General features: G+C 35.6%; 1 protein-coding gene across 7 annotated transcripts in view; it reads left to right on the top strand.

Annotated features, from left to right (window-relative positions):
• ints8 (integrator complex subunit 8) overlaps positions 1-20,602 on the top strand; it is a 122,185-nt gene that overhangs the window by 29,933 nt on the left and 71,650 nt on the right. For 4 of the 7 annotated variants that reach the window (XM_067411685.1, XM_067411680.1, XM_067411684.1 and 1 more), the window contains 3 exons: positions 1,680-1,862; positions 1,966-2,073; positions 2,253-2,432. In XM_067411685.1, coding sequence (XP_067267786.1) covers positions 1,680-1,862; positions 1,966-2,073; positions 2,253-2,432 — 471 coding nt within the window. The remainder of the gene's footprint in view (positions 1-1,679; positions 1,863-1,965; positions 2,074-2,252; positions 2,433-20,602) is intronic. The other 3 variants (XM_067411682.1, XM_067411683.1, XM_067411681.1) reach the window with 3 other exon arrangements.

Genomic DNA, 20,602 nt, shown 5'->3' with positions numbered 1-20,602 from the left:
TTGAAAGCAGGTGATGGCGATTTAGCGGTAATCAGGGAACCGGCTTTACTGACGAAATGCGCGTGAGAATAGCATGCGATTAATCGTGCAGCCCTAGTATGTTGCTGTGTACTTTAGTACATAGGCAGGTCAAGGCGGTTGGTTTAGGTTTTTTGCCATCTCCTGTTAAGTATTGCAACTTGTCTAAAATGTAAACAAGCTCTTTGCTGTTGCACATACCATACACTGTGAATTCTGAAATGTTTTTTGCTGTTTTTATGAGTGCTTTGGTGTACATAAATGTATGAATTATATGGACTCATGTCCTTTTTTTGGAAAGACATCTAAATTTACCTTAAAAAAGCTGAAAAATAGTTTTGTAAGAATCACACTTCAATCTGATGGTTTACTTTGCTGGATATAGGCAATGATGGCAAAATGGACGAGTTAAACAAGATCAATGGTGTATGCTTAGTTTCACGTTAAGTTTGCGATTAAGTGTGATTAATTGCACAAAAGGGTGTGCAATTAATCGCTATAAAAAATTTTAATCTATTGACTGCCCATAATAGATGGATAGATAGATAGAGATGGATAGATGGATAGAGATGGATGGATATATATATATATATATATATATATATATATATATATATATATATATATATATATATATATATATATATATATATATATATATATATATATATATATATAATAATATAAATAATATGCATTATCACACGAGTAGCCGTGCTGTATATACGTGGCTGTATATCAGCACGGCTGTGATCCGGCTGTATATACCTCAATTAAATACATTTTGAAATATAAAAAATAATAAACAAGGCTCAAACATCCATTTCATAACGAACATGTGTTTATTTTATTTTAGCACTTCTGTCAGTGAAACAACACACTACAACCAGTAAAACACTGAAATAACAACCAGTAGATAATGGTAACCTAAATAATAAAAGAAAGTTAAAACATTATTTTAAAAAACATTCATTTTATATTTCCCTACAAAAATGTGTCATATACCGCTCTCCGTTTAGTGAGGATGTTGGACATGAGCAGGAAAGAGACAGTCTCTTTTCTAACATCTTCATGTTCTCGCCTGATGTTACAAGCAACTGACACTTGTTGTAAAAGGTCTGAAGAGCAAATTTCATCTTCTGCAGGGGCAAGACATTTAGGCTATGTTTGATTTTGCGCTGCCAGAGAAAGCAAAACTAAATTCACTTGTGTGTGTGAAATGCGCTATAAACTTGACGCGCCATATCTAATCAAGTCTAATAACAAGCACAAACTGTGTTAAATATAATTTGACGTGCAAGCAAAAAGGTATCTGCCATGCAGCGTTTTTCTACTTTACCACAGTAAAGAATGTGAATATAAAAGGCCTAAATTAAGTAAACCAAAGGAAATAACGTTTATAATCCCCTGTGAAAATGGGTGAGATGTGAGTGAAGATTTGGGATAAGAAACAAGAGATTCCATGTCCAGTGGAATAACTAATGGAATATTGTTAATCAGGTGACCAGATCGCAAAACAGAATACAACAGAATACAAGAATACAGAATATGCACCCCCTTTTTCTAGAGATAAATGGTTTTCTTATTCTTCAAAATGCCATTTTCCTTTTCAATGAAAGCTCATCATAGCCCTGTCACTTGTTTAACACTCTGCTCTTCAGCTCAGAGAACAGGCCACAGATTCTATCATGGTGTTAGAAAGAGCCCTGAACATTAAAAAAGACTTCTACATCCACACGCTTCGAACCCTTGACCTGCTAGCTGCTGATCCCAGTACAGCCAATGGAGAGACTGAATCCTCCACCGCAGGGCTGCACATCAGTGCCGATCACCTGCACTGTCAGGTGTGTCCTACAGAGAATATAAATGTGCCCATTCATCATGTAAGGATATGTTCTGTTAAAAGTAATGTTCATATCTAAAACAATGTTCATATCTGTCTGACAGGTGCATTACGATTTAGGAGGTATTTACTTTCAGCAAGGCTGTTCTGAGACATCAGTGTATGAAAAAGCCAGAGAACACTTTAGAATGGCACGAGAACTCCTCACAAAGGTGAGACATAATCAAATTAAAGGAACACTTTACCCAAAAAGGAACATGCTGTCATTATTTACTTTCATTTATAACTGAAATGTTATATTGATCAAATAGCATCCAGGATTGTATTAATCTGTTGAGATAATCAACATTCTGAATCATAATATTATTAATTTTGTTGTGTCTGATGGCAGCTGGATTTCTCTGCATCTCTTTGTTGTTTGGATGAGCAGCGGTTGGCTGGATACTGGAGCGCCTGCAGAACTCTGACCGGAACCTCAGACCCCAATGAGAGCCAACACACACCTTATGGCCAGATCAGCAGCTTCATGAGGAACCACAATTATGGGGTCAGCAAGAACTCTCAAAGCACTGTGAGGCTTAATATACTGGCAAACTTTAAATCTGCAAAATAACTCTAAAGAACTGCGTGCTCTCCTTTTCATAACTCGTATCACTCCGTAGACTAAAAGACACGTCAAAATAAGAGTCCTGCCTTAGTCAAGTAAAGAAAGTGCCTTAGAAAGTGCAGATCTTTTACATATTTAGACATACAAAAAATATTAATGTATACAAGATTAATCACAATAAAGTGTTACAATAAGGAAGGATTATGTATTTATACAGTGAAGAATATGCAGTTATTATAGTATATGAAGTTATTTTACATTTGTTTACTCTGTACCTGAAAACTGTTAAACCTACCTTTTAAAAAGCACAGTTTATTTCATATATACAGCTATGGAAAAAATTAAGAGACCACTCCAAGTTCAGAAATCAATGTTAAGTGGTCTCTTAATTTTTTCCATAGCTGTATAAACATACATATGAAATAAACAGTGATTTTTAGGTAGGTTTAACAGTTCTGTTGTATTTATGTAGGCCTGCTGAATGTTAAAGGGATAGTTCACCCAAAAATGAAAATTTGATGTTTATCTGCTTACCCCCAGGGCATCCAAGATGTAGGTGACTGTTTCTTCAGTAGAACACAAATGATGATTTTTAACTCCAACCATTGCAGTCTGTCAGTCGTATAATGCATGCATGCATAATGCATACAAACCTCACGCACCAGATGCCGTGCGCGCGCTCAAGGCAGTTAGACATGGTGTATTAGAGGTAAAAAAATTATATAAATACTGTTCGGTTTCTCACACAAACCGATCGTTTCGTGTTTTAGGACATCAATGTGTCGTCACAAGCCGCAGGGTTTAATATGGATTTGTCTGCTGTTTTTTTTTTTTTTTTTTTTTTTAATCTCATAGATTCTGTTACCATTGGCATGCATTATACGACTGACAGACAGCAACATTTGAAGATAAAAATAGTCATTTGTGTTCTACTGAAGAAACAAAGTCACCTACATCTTGGATGCCCTGGGGGTAAAGCAGATAAACAAAATTTTCATTTTTGGGTGAACTATCCCTTTAAATGGATCCAATCCATGTTCATTAGAAATCATTTGATGTGTTGCATGTGTTTTTGAACTTTTCTGATTTAAAACATGATCAAAATACTATATATTTTAATGACAATTTCAAATAAGAAAGCAAGTGACAAATATCGGTATCGAAATCGGCCAGTAATTGTTTGTTAAAATTGGTAACGTTATTGGTATCGGCCGCAAAAATATCCTATCGGTAGATCCCTTCTAGTATGATGGCAGAGAGAGCAGGACTCATTCAGCGAGTGCTTGTCATAAACTGTAGGTTATTACAACTGTTCATTGTTTTTGACCACATAATGGACCTCATTTAACAAACGAACGTAGAAACCAGTGTACATTTGAAAAAAATCGCTCACATGTGATTCATTAACCTTTTGTATGCCGCCAATTCCGTCGCACGAATGAACAGGTGTTGATAAATGTGGCGGCTGAAAACAATCGTCATTTAAATATCACGCCCCAAATTTTAGAAGCTTACGACACCCGGCCATGAAGAGGAAATAATCACATGAAAAAGAAATTTATCTTACTCTAAAAACACCCCTCAACCTTGTAATTGCAAACAATAAAATTAATTTAAATAAAAATACTGGTAAATAAAACTAAATGCTTACACTTGATTATTTTAGTACCTCACTCACAGAAAATCCTTTACATTTATTTTATTCAGAACAGAAAAAAAACTAAAAATAAGTAGCTATATATTATAAACTGAAACACAAATTAGGCCATAGTGGCATTCAGTATAAAGCAGAAATGAATTTATTTAAAGCAAAACTGAAGGTATCTGCCTCTCTCATTCGGGAGGAATCCAAACGTTTCCATATTCGTGATGTAACATTTATTGCTTGCTGAACTACTGTTGCTTTCTATTTCACTCTTGTTTCAATATCCATGTAAAAACATCATCCTTCACATGCACAAAAATGTGTTTGGTTGGGTGTTGCGCGTGCCAACTGTTACAGATGGATAGCGGACCATTAAACTGAGCACTGTTAACTTTGTCTACATTTCAGCCATTTATCAGCAAACTAAAATGCAAAGTTAGCAATGCTAGAACTGATGTTGGGTCTGCGTGTGCGAGTGAGGTGCCTTCGTGATCAATTGGATTTAATAAAATGTTTAAATAATAAAACAAAATATAAAGTTAAATTTTTATATAATAAAGAAAACTAATACAATGTGAGCGTAGACTGTACTAGCCCTCCTTCTCTTTTGTTTAGTTAATCTGTTAATTATTTCAGTGAAATAATCTGTTAATAATTTCAGTGAAAAGTTTGTGTAGTCCTATTTTTATTTTTTTTATTTCTTGTAGGCTTTTGTTTTTCTCTGCGTTGCTGGAAAGAAAAAAAAAAAACATTTGTATTTTAAGACATGCATCTATTCTAATTTAATTTTAATTTGACATTTTAATCCTGTCGTTTAATGGTTAATGATTGGTTAGTGAGTGATTGTCAGTCAGGAAAATAATGTAAATGTTCTCATAACAGTTCTCCATCAGATTTACTATGCTGCATACATGCTGACTCAAAAACTTTCGTACACGAGCTGAGACCTGACATGAGATTTGATCGTAGCCACTGCTCACACTCATATTGATAAATGCCAAATTTTGCGTGGAAACCAGCGTACACACAGTTTTCTGGCATGAATTATTTATTTATTGTTTTAAACAAGCTTTTTTGTATAGTTTTATTATTAGACTTTTTAATGAAATTAAATAATTTTAATGATACTGAATTAAAAAATACTAGCCAATAAAATAACCACACTTGTATTGAAAGTAACAGCCTAAAACTGGACAAAAATGTATTAATATTAAATATCAATTAAGGGTTGGAATCTTTAGGCACCTCACGATCTGATCTGATCCAATTCTGATTCTGGGAATCATGATCTGATTCCTAAATGATTCTTGATCTACTTTTTTTCTTAATTAGTTTACCAACTTGAAAAATCTTAATTTTTTTTTATATTTAAATACAGCCAATTAAAGGCAATGCAAAAATGATTACAAATGAAAACAATTGTATGTTAAGAATTTTAAATAAACTAATAGCTTTCAGTATTTAATAGCATCTGAACGTTTTCCGTTCAAGAGTAGTGCATTTTTTTTTTTTTTTTTTCTCTCTCTCTCTCTCTTTCTCAGCTTTACTGGTGTTGTATTACTGATGACATCATAGACAGCGGGAGAACTAATCGGCTTCATTCACACTAATTCACAGATCTCTTTTGAAATATAAGATTTGGTTTGTCCTGACTGTTTAATCTCTTAAAACATGGCTGACTGTGTTTACATTAATTTTGTGTCATAAAAGCATTTTGAGATGCAAGTACATTTAACCGCTTACACAGAGTCACACACAGCCACATGCGTGAGCGCTCTTCTTCACAAAGTGCACGTGAGGATTAGAAATTGAAAGCAGCCTTCTTTCAGTGAGTTTCATATTTTTAATATAAGCCCACTACATTCCAAATGAGATAAATTATGACTTTGTAGAGCATTAAGGAAAATACCAGTGGGCGAGACCACACACTGCAAGCAAAAGCACACGTTTCTCAAAGCCACATATCTTGTGCAATAAAGCCCATATCTTGTGCAATAAAGCCCACTAATGTCATTGTAATTCGCTTCAACCTTTCTGAACTTTATAGAAGATTATTTCATGGAAGGTTCGAGTGTGTGTGTCTGAGGAATCAGAATATGGGAGATTAAAAGCACACGCAGCACCTTCATGGATCTGTGGTTAAAAACTAAGTTCAGAATCGTTGGAGAGAGAATCGTGGTGCAACGATGCATTGATTTTTTTTATTTTTTTTTTATTTTTACCAATTATACAAATAATGTATAGTCCTACAAAGCTATTATTATCAGAGCATGTGAGTAGAGCGGAACTTGGAGTGGATTAGTGAACGAGAGGGTACAACCCTCAGATGTCAGGGTCATGATTTCATTTATAATAATATTTTTTTTATAACATTTTAGAGATTTATAGATTCATTCATAACATTAAATAGAACATTTTGTCAGAACCTCAAGTAAATTACATTGTAATGTTTTGTTTTCAGAATTGTGGGAGAACTGTGATCTGTATTTAAAAAAATTAAAAAATCATGAATTAAAAAATCCAGATTATTCTGAATCATAAATTCAGATTAAAAGAATATATATTATATATTTGGCATATAACTAAATATACTATTAGCACTGTAAAGACAAGGATGAATTCTTTACGCACATTAACAAGGCTTTGGGATAATCATGATGCATTATAATCCAGGATTCTGAAATGTTTTCTTTTTTTTAAAGACATGTCATTTCGCAAACCACTTTAGGTTTAGGTGTTTGCATCTCTGACTTAGTTTTAACAGCAGATGTCGCTGTAGGCTGGTTTTTAATTGCACACTCAGACGCTAATGAAAAAGAGTGCTGGACATCCATCGTGCGTTCGGATGAGTCATGTAATGCTGCATGCACACTAAAAGATTTTTGAAAACTTAGAAGATTTTCAAAATGTGAGAGACCACAAACATGAGGACAAAAAAAATCCTAGATTTAACCGCTTTGCTGCTCCTATAGTGTGTGGTGTGGTGTGCTGTTATGTGACAAAGACCACACAAACAGATTTTCAGCCAGAGTCCTGACTGTGAGCACGGGGAATCTCACAAAATCTCTCGAGACTTCAGAATAAACTTTTTTTTAATTGATTTCCAACATATAATATAAAAGTACTGAACAAATATGGACTACAACAAATAAACAAAATATACAGTATAATATAAATAATAATACAGGTAAAAAATAAAAAAAGCTATAATTTGAGAATAAACATGACGGACGATAGGCAGGAAGAAATTGCGTTGATAGGGTTTGGAATGATTTTTTGTATGTTTACAGGACAAGTTGTATAAACACTCGTGCTGTTACCGCAAAACGACAAGCTGATCCTCCATCTCTGCTGTCCAAATCCATTTAACTTTGTGCTGTGCCATGACTGCATTTGTTATACTTCTTTCTTCTGTCAGTTCACTTTCTGATTGCATATTGTTTCGTTTCACGTCATAATCTCCAAGCGTGCACGCGTTTGTCATCGGGGTTCCCCCCACACATCAGGATTTCTGATCGTAAATATTCAGCATGTTGCGATCAGGGCGTCTCCGACGTTCTTCTGAGCAGATTCAGTCACTCTTAACACACCTTACACCACAGGAAAATCTGATAAAATAATCTGAGATAATCTGTAGAACCATCAAGATAATCGGACATTACCTAGGATTGTCGGAAGGGGAGAAATCACCCAAAAAATCAGCCTGATTATCTTGTGGTGTGTACCCAGCATAAGTGGTTAAATATACTTGCACCTAGGCTCAGAATGTTTTTATGACACTAGGGCTGAAACGATTCATCGAGTTACTCGATTAACTCGATTACAAAAAAAGCCTCGTTAAATTCCTATGACGCGCACTATACGTGCAGGGATCTGATTCACACGGACCGTTGTTCATGTTCAGGAAGCACACCATAGCGCGCGACATTGCAAAAATTGCAATAAATAAGCTTAGTTTTGGAGCCGAATGTTGGAGTTGGAACCAATACCTTTTTTTTTTAGAAATAAAAGCCAAATGCTTGATCATTTTACAGCCACATCATTTTCGCTATGCATTATTTGTTTTGGTTGTTAAAAAAAAAAAAAAAAAAAATCAGTGCTAGATTAATCGATTACAAAAAGAATCCTATATGACACATGATTAATGTGTAAACAGCCCACTGCGAACCCTCTTGTAATTCGCTTCAGCCTTTTAAAATTGTATGAATGATTATTTTAGGTTTAAGTGGTGCATGTAAAGGAACTAAAAGCAAGCAGAGTACGGGTGTTTCTAAAGAACGTAGTGCCATCTGCTGTTAAAAACTAAGCTAGAATCGATTCAAGAGAGAATCGCTATACATCAGAAAATACACAGTAAAATCCCAAGATTTAAATCAACTCTGCTCAGATAACATTTGGTGTATCTCTGAATAGTGTTAAAATAACACTGAAGCGGAGTTAAAGTTAATGGGATAATTAAGCTATTAATTAAGGGATGATTGAACATTAATGATGAACACCTGCTGTTAACAAGCAGAATAACTGAAGAAAAGAGAAACACAAGAACTACAAGTGACTTCAGCCAAAACCATTTAATTGAAATCAACTGAAGGTAAAAGACATTAAATCTCTATTTCTGTCACATGTCTAAATAAATTCTTATTGAGAATTAACAGAGGTTTAAATGTTGGTGTTTTATTGGTCAATAAATTATGCCACCATCATGGTGGTCAGGGTTTGTTTTAGTTGGGGTCTTGACCTTTTTATGTTTTTAAAATAATTTGTTTGAGCAATTGCAATAGGGTTTCACAGAAAACACTTGTGCATTGACGAATCAAAAGACTAAAGCAGCAGATCCACATAAATTTGCTGTTTGAAAGCATTTCAAATAAGCATCACAAAGAGATCTCGTTCTCTTTGGTTTCTTGACTGAAATTCAGCTATCAAAAAATTGCAACAAAAACAAAATTCCATTAAAAAAATGCCACCGTAATACTTCAGTGCTAAAAATGAGCAGCTATTACAGCTCAGGCTTATACAAGAAAATATAGCATACAGTCCTCAACAGTGGTGACAATAATTATTCATACTGCAGTGCATGATGGGAGTTTTGTCCTATGGTGATACCCAGCATGCATTGTAGCATGAAGCATCTTATTTTTATCACCATTGTTGAGATTCATATACTGATTCTTGGTGTCTGTGTGTGTCAAATTGATGCAGTAGTTCAATTTTTTTTATACACTGCATGGTTTTAAAATTAAACAGTATATCTGTGCATCTTATTTTTATCACCATTGTTGAGATTCATATACTGATTCTTTGGTGTCTGTGTGTGTCAAATTGATGCAGTAGTTCAATTTTTTTTATACACTGCATGGTTTTAAAACTAAACAGTATATCTGTTTGCTGCAGCACTTTCTTCTCGTGCTGTGGTTTCACAGGGTTGCTAATGCAAAACCAAAATGTACAAATAACTAAACATATGATCAGCTGCTTTGGATGCAATCAGGCCATCTCACAATGATTATATCAGCATATAAGCACTGACTTCACTGCTTTACAACAACATATGCATTGTTGCAGAGAAAAATCTAACATAGAAAGGAGCTGCTCCTTCAGCCCTTTGATTTGGCAATGCACGTGTTTGCTGTGAAACACTATTGCAATTGCTCACAAATTATTTTAAAAACATAAAAAGGTCAAGAGCCAACTAAAACCCTGACCACCATGATGGTGGCATAATTTATTGACCAATAAAACACCAACATCTAAACCTATGTTAATTCTCAATAATAAATTATTTAGATGTTTGACAGAAATAAAGTCAATAAGGTTAGTAATATGTGAATCAGATCTTTTAATCAGATCTTGAGAGATTTCATGTATTTTACCTTCAGTTAATTTCAATTAAATGGTTTTGGCTGAAGGCACTTGTAGTTCTTGTTTCACTTTTCTTCAGTGATTTTGCTTGTTAACAGCAGGTGTTCATCATTACTGTTCAATCATCCCTTAATTAATAAGTTAATTATCCCATTAACTTTAACTTTGCTTCAGTGTTATTTTAACACTATTCAGAGAGGGACCAAATGTTATCTGAGCAGAGTTGATTTATCTCTGGGGATTTTACTGTGTATCAGAATCACTCCAGATTTTTTGTATCAGAAATTGATACAGCACTAGTTATTAGGGGCCAAGCACCGAAGGTGCTTAGGCACCTATTGTTATTGTTGGCGTTCCGTACGCTTATTATTAGGGGCCAAGCACCGAAGGTGCGGAGGCACCTATTGTTATTGTTGGCGTTCTTTTTTTTTATTTATTTTTTTTTTTTTATTAGGGGCCAAGCACCGAAGGTGCGGAGGCACCTATTGTTATTGTTGGCGTTTTTTTTTTTTTTTTTTATTAGGGGCCAAGCACCGAAGGTGCGGAGGCACCTATTGTTATTGTTGCCGTTCTTTTTTTTTTTTTTTTTTTTTTTTTTCTTCTTCTTCTTCTTCTTCTTCTTCTTCTTCTTCTTCTTCCGCTCTTGAAGTCTATGGCAACCCATAGAACCGCTTGCGGGAAAGTTGTGAAATTTGGCACACAGTTAGAGGACAGTCTGACCTTTGTCCACAGCAAATTTGGAGTCTCTATCTCAATCCCTCTAGCGCCACCAGCTAAGTTGCACTTATGTTTATGTTAATAACTTTTGAACCATAAGGGCTAGAAACAAAATTCTTTTTTCTTCTGATTCCTTGGGTCAAGACGAATCGACGTCATTTTCCGTCATGAAAATTTTTCCGCCATTTTGAATTTTCTGAAAAACTTACTTTTTCGAACTCCTCCTAGGCCGTTACTCCGATTTTCATGAAAATTGAATCAGATCATCTTCAGACCATGCTGACAAAAAGTTATGGAATTCAAGTTGATTCCTCAAACAGTTTTCGAAAAACTCACGAACAAATTGTACGTAGTGCTTGCGAAAACAGAAGTAAGGCTGTATCTCCGCAACGCTTTATCGTATTCAGACCAAACTTGGTACATGTCATCACAAGCATGACCTGAGGTACCATGCAGTGTTTCGGCGCAGCGCCACCTACTGGTGCGGAGATATGAAAAATGGGTATTTTTGCTTATAACTTCTGATGGGTTTGTCCAAAAATCATAAATTTTCGGGGAATCATGCCGAGTCGAATGATATCCAATTTTCCCATATCGGCCATTTTGGCCGTCGGCCATTTTGAATTTTGTGCTAAAATGCTGTATTTTACGAATGCATTAACGTATCTTTACAAAACTTGGTATGGGTCATCAGCACAATGCCCTGAAGGAGCCTGAGAAGTTTCGGCACAGCGCCACCTTGTGGTCAAGTTATAACAAAATTTACAAAAATGCTAATAACTTTTGACTGTATTCACCAATTGTAATGAAACTGGTCTCAGTAGATTCCTTGGGTCATGCTGAGAACATAGATATCACATTTGCTATAGTCAGCTAAACTTCCTGTCCGCCATATTGTTTTTCTTCAAAAACCTACTTTTTCGAACTCCTCCTAGACCGTTGCTCCAATTTTCACCAAAATTGAACCGTGTCATCTTCAGACCATGCCGACAAAAAGTTATGGATTTCAAGTCGATATGTCAAACCGTTTTCGTATACCAGAGCAAAGAATTTGAGGCATGATGCAAAAACGACTCTTGAAGCTGTATCTCTTCAGTGCTTTGACATATTCAGACCAAACTTGGTATGTGTCTTCACAAGCATGACCTGAGGCAGCATACTCTGTTTCGGCGCAGCGCCACCTACTGGAGTGGAGATATTAAAAATGTCATTTTTGCTTATAACTTCTGATGGGTTTGACCAAAATTCATAAATTTGGTATGGGTCATCAGGACAATGCACTGAAGGAGCCTGAGAAGTTTCGGACCAGCGCCACCTTGTGGTCAAAAGATATAACAAAATTGACAAAAATGCTAATAACTTTTTTTCTAATTGCTCACTACTGCTGTTGGTCTGATGCTCCCAGCCATGTTGGCTTGCTTCTTGTGCCATTTTTGTGCTTGGCCCCGTAATTGCTGCTTGCAGCTATATTTCTTCTTCTTCTTCCGCTCTTGAAATCTATGGCAGCCCATAGAACCGCTTGCGGGAAAGTTATGAAATTTAGCACACAGTTAGAGGACATTCAGCCCTTTGTCCATAGCAAATTTGGAGTCTGTAACTCAATCCGTCTAGCGCCACCAGCTGTCCAAAGTTGCACTTAATAACTTTTGAACCGTAAGGGCTAGAAACAAAATTCTTTTTTCCTCTGATTCCTTGGCTCAAGAAAAATCGACTGTACCATATGACGTCATTTTCCGTCATGAAAATTTTCCCGCCATTTTGAATTTTCTGAAAAACATACTTTTTCGAACTCCTCCTAGGCCGTTACTCCGATTTTCACGAAAATTGAATCAGACCATCTTCAGACCATGCTGACAAAAAGTTATGGAATTCAAGTCAATTCCTCAAACCGTTTTTGTAAAATAAGCGAACGAATTGTGCAGAGTGCTTGCGAAAATGGACATAAAGCTGTATCTCCGCAACGCTTTATCGTATTCAGACCAAACTTGGTACATGTCATCACAAGCATGACCAGAGGCATCATGCAGTGTTACGGCGCAGTGCCACCTACTGGTGAGATATGAAAATTTGTCATTTTTACTTATAACTTCTGATGGTTTTGTCCAAAAATCATAAATTTGGTCTCGTTGGATTCGGGGAAACAAGCCGAGTCGAATGATATCCAATTTTCCCATATTGGCAATTTTGGCCGTCAGCCATTTTGAATATTGTGCTAAAATGCTGTATTTTACGAACGCATTAGCGTATCTTTACGAAACTCGGTATGGGTCATCAGGACAATGCCTTGAAGGAGCCTGAGAAGTTTCGGACCAGCGCCACCTTGTGGTCAAAAGTTATAACAAAATTTACAAAAATGCTAATTTTGACTGTATTCACCAATTGTAATGAAACTGGTCTCAGTAGATTCCTTGGGTCATGCTGAGAACATAGATATCAAATTTGCCATAGTCAGCTAAACTTCCTGTCCGCCATATTGTTTTTCTTTAAAAACCTACTTTTTCGAACTCCTCCTAGACCGTTGCTCCGATTTTCACCAAAATTGAACCGTGTCATCTTCAGACCATGCCGACAAAAAGTTATGGATTTCAAGTCGATACGTCAAACCGTTTTCGTATACCAGAGTAATGAATTTGAGGCATGATGCAAAACAAACTCTTGAACCTGTATCTCCGCAATGCTTTATCATATTCAGACCAAACTTGGTATATCTCATCAAAATCATGACATGAGGCACCATGCAGCGTTTCAACGCAGTGCCACCTACTGGTGCGGAGATAAGAAAAAGGGTTATTTTTGCTTATTACTTCAGATAGGTTTGTCCAAAAATCATAACTTTGGTCTCGTTGGATTCAGGGAGTCATGCCGAGTCAAATGATATCCAATTATCCCATTTCAACCATTTTGGCCGTCGTCCATTTTGAATTTTGTGCTAAAGTGCTGTATTTTATGAACGCATTCAAGTATCGTTACGAAACTCGGTATGGGTCATCAGAACAATGCCCTGAAGGAGCCTGAGAAGTTTCAGACCAGTGCCACCTTGTGGTCAAAAGTTATTATGAAATTTACAAAAATGTTAATAACGTTTGAATATATTTACCGAATGTAATGAAACTGGTCTCAGTAGATTCCTTGGGTGATGCCTAGAACACGGTTATCAAATTTGCTATAGTTGGCTGAACTTCCTGTCCACCATATAGTTTTTCTTTAAAAACATACTTTTTCGAACTCCTCCTAGACCGTTGCTCCGATTTTCACCAAAATCGAACCGTATCATTTTCAGACCTTGCAGACAAAAAGTTTTGGATTTCAAGTCGATATGTCAAACCGTTTTCGTACATCGGAGCAACAAATCTGAGGCATGATGCAAAAACGACTCTTGAAGCTGTATCTCTGCAATGCTTTGACATATTGACACCAAACTTTGCGATTGTCATTGTCACCTCACTCTGACCATACCACATTAATTTGGTCACAGCGCTACCTATTGGTCGAAAGTGATGAGCCAGTAAATCCTCATTTTTGATCATTTTTCAGCTCTTTTAGCTAAAATGATCTTAATAGGTCTTTAATTGCTCACTGCTGCAGTTAGCCTGATGCTCCCAGTCGTGTTGGCTTGCTTCTTGTGCCGTTTTTGTGCTTGGCCCCGTAATTGCTGCTTGCAGCTATATTTATTCTTCTTCTTCTTCTTCTTCTTCCACTCTTGAAGTCTATGGCAGCCCATAGAACCGCTTGCGGGAAAGTTGTGAAATTTGGCACACAGTCAGAGGACAGTCTGACCTTTGTCCATAGCAAATTTGGAGTCTCTAACTCAATCCCTCTAGCGCCACCAGCTGTCCAAAGTTGCACTTATGTTTATGTTAATAACTTTTGAACCATAAGGGCTAGAAACACAATTCTTTTTTCCTCTTATTCCTTGGCTCAAGACGAATCGAACGCACCATATGACGTCATTTTCCGTCATGAAAATTTTTCCGCCATTTTGAATTTTCTGAAAAACTTACTTTTTCGAACTCCTCCTAGGCCGTTACTCCGATTTTCATGAAAATTGAATCAGATCATCTTCAGACCATGCTGACAAAAGTTATGGAACTCAAGTTGATTCCTCAAACCGTTTTCGAAAAACTAACAAACGAATTGTACGTAGTGCTTGCGAAAACAGAAGCAAGGCTGTATCTCCGCAACGCTTTATCGTATTCAGACCAAACTTGGTACATGTCATCACAAGCATGACCTGAGGTACCATGCAGTGTTTCGGCGCAGCGCCACCTACTGGTGCGGAGATATGAAAAATGGGTATTTTTGCTTATAACTTCTGATGGGTTTGTCCAAAAATCATAAATTTGGTCTCGTTGGATTCGGGGAATCATGCCGAGTCGAATGATATCCAATTTTCCCAATTCGGACATTTTGGCCGTCGGCCATTTTGAATTTTGTGCTAAAATGCTGTATTTTACGAATGCATTAACGTATCTTTACAAAACTTTTTCTGATTGCTCACTACTGCTGTTGGTCTGATGCTCCCAGCCATGTTGGCTTGCTTCTTGTGCCATTTTTGTGCTTGGCCCCGTAATTGCTGCTTGCAGCTATATTTTAATTTGTATCTTTCCTATATTTGTCATACTGTTTATAATTTGCTTTTTTAGTATTTTTAATTAGAAAAATAAAATATAACTACTGTATTTTTCAGAAAATAAGTAAAGTTTGTCAGGACAAACTTTTATGTTGGGTTGAAAGTTTGTTTTAAAAGCTTAGTATGTTTTATGATGTTAGCATTTTTTTCATGTTGTTATCATGTTATGTGTCTAGCATTATTTTGCATTTTGCTAACATGTTTATAGCATGTTTCAGTACATTTTTAGCATGTATTAGCATGTTGCTAACATGTTACTAGCATGTCTTACCAAATTGTTAACATGTTGTTAGCATATTTTTCCAAATTGCTAGCATGATTTAACATGTTGCTAGTATAAATTAGCATGTTGCTTGTATGGATTAACACATTTCTAGCATGTCCTAGGCTCATTTCTAGGCATTGCTAGTGATAGATACTTGGTGAACAAAGCTTAAATACTCTTTATTAGAGTTACTGTATAAAATTTTGAACCCCTCAATGAAAGTCTATGGAATTTTCGTAGATTTGATCGTTTGTTTAATACTCTGGGGTCGGCAGTCACGGCGGCGTGATCACCGCGTTTTTTTTTCTAACCAGTGTGAAAGAGACTCAAAATACTCTGTTAATGTTGCACATACAATTAGGATTTATACACCATTTTAATCTGTGGAATATCTTCTTTTATTTGTGTACACTCAGAGTAAAAACTAAATGTTGTGCTTTTTGTAAAATAAAGAAAACTAACATGATGCATGATCTCTCGTCTACCTCTGAAGGAAGTGCAATCTGATAGTTCTCAGAAAACGAACTGTAACTTAGTGAATACTAATCACAAAAAAATTAGACTTATGTCTAAAAAAGCTTTGAAATGTCAGGTTTTAAATCGTAAGTCAAATCGAAAACAAACATTCTGTGTTTATGTAATCTGTATGAAAAGAGAGCCATGTCAGAAATCTGTGATTCAGCTCATTATCCGCTAATGCAGCCACGCCCACGGAGCCAGCGCTATTCAGGCGCAAATTCAGAGTCAATACATGCATTCATCATCTCAATCGTGTATTTATTCTCTTGAAAAGTGTTTTGAATAGCCATAGTTAGCGATCTCTGGCCTCTGTTAGTTCAGTTATTTCCTGGATTGCCTATTCTTCTTTAGCATTGGCATTTGTGGACTAAAAGTGCACAGAGCGCCCACCGGCTGCAAGTATGAATTGTAAACACAATATCCAGCGCTCACAGTGACGACAATAAATAATGAATAAATACTCCTCTGTATAGAAAATTGACATGAATGAGAATCCATCAATATTTCTCCAAATGTGCATGCTTTTAAGCTAAAAGCCTATATGAAATGCCATAAAGGTAACGTAATTGTTCAGACACTTTGCATCACAGAAATACATTATATTTTAAAGAATATAATAGAATACCATTATTTTAAATTGTAATAATATTTCACAGTATTGCTGTTTTTTCTGTATGTTTGATTTACACCATGATGAGATTTGAACTATGATCACAGAGGGTTTTTTTCACAGCCTACCTGACTAAAAGGCAAGTCATTTCAGGTCATTATTATGTGATTCTTTTGTCTTCTCAGGTGAGAATCACCCATTATACATGATGATTCACGCCTCCACGCATACTGTTTCTTGACCAAAGATGTTTTAGAAAATTTAAATCTGTCTATTGTTTTATAAGAACATAACAGCATAATTTTTACCTCATTTTGAAGCAAAAACTCTAGTCTACAACCTCAAATACCCAAAAGTCTTGTGAACAAAGATTTAATATATATATATTTTGGCTTTATTTCAGTGACTTAAGTTTTTTGTTTTTGTTCAATAACCACGCATAAACGTTATTCCTTCAAAAACACAAACATGTACATACATGTTCCTCACATATTATTGTAGCCTAGTTTGTGCTGAATACAGTGTAATGACACTTTTTCCATTAATATGTTTATGAACAACTGAAAAAAGCACAAATGTCAGGGCATGTCAAAACTTCTCCAGGGTCCCAAAAATCCTCAGACCCCTGAGGTTTAATGAAAACCGTAAGTCTGGTCAGTTAGAAATGTTACAGTCTGAAGGTCTGACCCAAGTCTGGTGTTTGTAGTTTTAATGGTGTTTGGTGTTTTTATCTTTTTGGCTACTTGAAAGATATTGGCAACTTTTACTCTTTACTTGACTACATTTTTGAGCAAGTAAATGTACTTTTTACTCCACTACATTTGTGATGAGTAATGCAATTACAGATTACATTTTTCATGGCAGCTAACTTTTTCTGCAACAGTTTGTTTCTGATATAAATAAGCGATATCACCATCTAAGGGCATTGAAAGTACTATATCTTGTGCATTTTGCCTTTACTCCCCCAAAACTTGTCAACAAGGCTACTTTATGTGAATGTGAGTGCATTAGCAGGTAGTTGCTGATCGCAGGTTTTTGATTTATTAGATGAGGAATTGACTGCAGCTGGTGATGAGGCTCAAACCAGTACATACAGTAGACTTTGACCATTTAATGTTACTTAACATTGTTTTATTTATCCGTTATATTGACATGACCGTTTTGAAGGATATTGGTTTACTTATGGCCACTTGAGCTTAACTGAGACTTAAGAGTTTGCAGACATTTGTAGACAGGTTGTTGTGTCAACCTTGTTTTATTGCAATGTTGAGGTGTTCAGTTTTGTTTTGATTTTAGAAAATAAAAAAATCAGTTGCTTATTTTCACTGGCAGTCTCTCAGGACTAGTCCATCTCTGAGCCTACATTCAGCATGAGTAAAATACTTAAGTACTGTTAAAATCAGATGCTTTAAGACTTTTACTCAAGTTGTATTGGAATTGGTTACTTGTAACTTGTAGTGGAGTCATTTTCGATGCAAGGTATCAGTACTTTTACTCAAGTATGGTTTTTAGGCACTCTTTACACCTCTGATGGATCAGTATGTTGGCTTTGTCAAACCAACATAATGTTAAATACCAGTGCTTTAAGTTATAGTGGTGTTCATATAGACGAGATATATATATATATATATATATATATATATATATATATTTTTTTTTTTTTTAAATGCCTAAATAAATTTACAAAATGAAAGTGACCGTGTACAGAGATGTAACTGTACAGTGGACACACCTCTGCCATCATTGTACCATTTGAGAACACAACGGGCTTTGTGTCCACAATTAGTCTTCATTTCATTAAGTGTCCTTTAACTTTCCCCAGTCTCAATTTCCCACTTGCACCAAATTTGCATTCTGCTGCAAGATTGCCGTTTTCCTTTGCATGCTGTACAATAGTCAATTTAAACCGTGTAACTGTTTCTTTTTTTTTTTTTTTTTAATTTGCATTTTAGTGATATAGTGATAAGGCTGGCAGCACGATTCAGATGATTAAAAAAAAAAGTGTATAATCCGGAAAACATGGTAATACATACGTGTTTTGTCAGAATTCAGAAGGAAAACACTAGCCATTCAGTCTTAGATATCACTAATACACTCTGCTAACTTGGAGAATTTAAATATTTTATCATGTCTGGAGGTAATATAAAGCTGAGTATCTTCTGCATAGTTGTGGAAATAAATGCCTGATAATGGTTCCTGAAAATGTCCCCCAAGGGAAGCATATACCTGTCCCTCCAGGATTTTGCTTTTTTTTTTTTTTTTTTTTTTTGCGATCAAATGACTGATTTTGTGGTGGTAATTTCCAGAAATTTGTGAAAAATTAGCATTTTTTTAATTTAATTTTTTATTTAGAATACCACATTTACCATGTATTATGTTAGATGCACAATAGTCATACATGGCAATAGAACAAACAATTTGCACAAATCTTGTTTATTGTGGTGTCTTGCTAAAAAGGCTAATCCAGTGGTGTACTAGGCTATCTAGCTTTAATAAAATGGTCACTTATGGTGGGAAATGTGACAAAAATCTTACAGGTAAGCCACAGCAATAAGCAAATGCCTAATAATATAAGTAAAAAGGTTTCAAGTAATTAAGTATTCAAGTAAACAGTCAGCAATAAAATAAGAATAGCCTAAACAAATTACAATAGGACAAATAAATACAATATAAAGATACAGATACAAACAGGGCTTTAAGTTTAAGTACTGTTTGTTTTTCCCCTGTTGTTGTTTGATTAATATTAACAACACAGACAGGAGTGGGTATGTATAGGTTGCTTTCATTTTAAGACCTACTGTAATGAGCGGATCCAACACTGACACATATCCCAAACTTGTTCACTTAAGACATAACCGCCAAGATGGACATATAGATGGACGAATTATGCAGGATCGCAAAAAAATGTGACATTTTGTTGATTTTGCGTTGTATTCAGCGATCGTGGAATCACGAAAAAACTGGAGGGACTGATATACAAAGAGAATAGTAGAGGACCTAATATTAAGCCCAGTGCACTCCATACTTTAATCCACCTCACTATTAACACAAACTAACTGGTAATCAACTGGTATTGATTAGAGTTATGCATCTGTGGTCAGATGATATAAGCCACTGAATTTGGCATCTCTGCCGTGTTTGTGCTTTTTTCGGGATTATTTTATACCATTATATAATAATATGGTTTGCTACATTAATGGTTGAGACAGATGTGCGTTTGTGTAGATGCGCACGCATGCGGAAGGAAAGGATCATCGTGGCATTGGCTAAGAGTTTTGTTTGTGAGATTTACTGACTATGGCTGGAGAATATGCCTCTCAAGACACCACAAACTCCGACAGCACTGCTTGGATATTATAACTAAAACTGCTGCATTTTGGATGCGGGCTCATTTTTTTTGAGAGATAGATATATGATCATATAGTTTTACAACATAAACACTGCTCAGGTTGCATAATTTCTTGAAGAATGATGATAGAGAGCAGATCATTCAGAAGAAATGTGATGCAAACAATGGATAATATATTAATATTTCATGGATTTTAAAAAAGTACAGTTTTTTCTGTTTTGTTTTTCAATGGACACTCATTGACAATTTACCCAAGTGCAACGGATTGGATTTATTTCGCAATCACTATTTCAAAGGTATGAAGTCCCGTTTGATTTTTCGAGTTGACGTGCAAACCTGACACACATTTCAATTAAGTTACTGGTGCTGGAGCATATCGTAAAAAAAGACGTAGATTGACAGTAAACCTTTATAACTTTCTAATGATATAACCTATCTTTATAAGTTAATAAATATAAGTTATATCATTAGAATAATAATATTTTAGACAGTATCTCCTTTGCCTGCTAACATGATCACGTCGCCTTAGGCGGGCGT

This window comes from Chanodichthys erythropterus, chromosome 15 (genome assembly GCF_024489055.1).
Source record: "Chanodichthys erythropterus isolate Z2021 chromosome 15, ASM2448905v1, whole genome shotgun sequence".
Classification (NCBI taxonomy): domain Eukaryota; kingdom Metazoa; phylum Chordata; class Actinopteri; order Cypriniformes; family Xenocyprididae; genus Chanodichthys; species Chanodichthys erythropterus.
The sequence above is the reverse complement of the archived record's forward strand: the minus strand, read 5'-3'. Positions and strand labels throughout refer to the sequence as shown.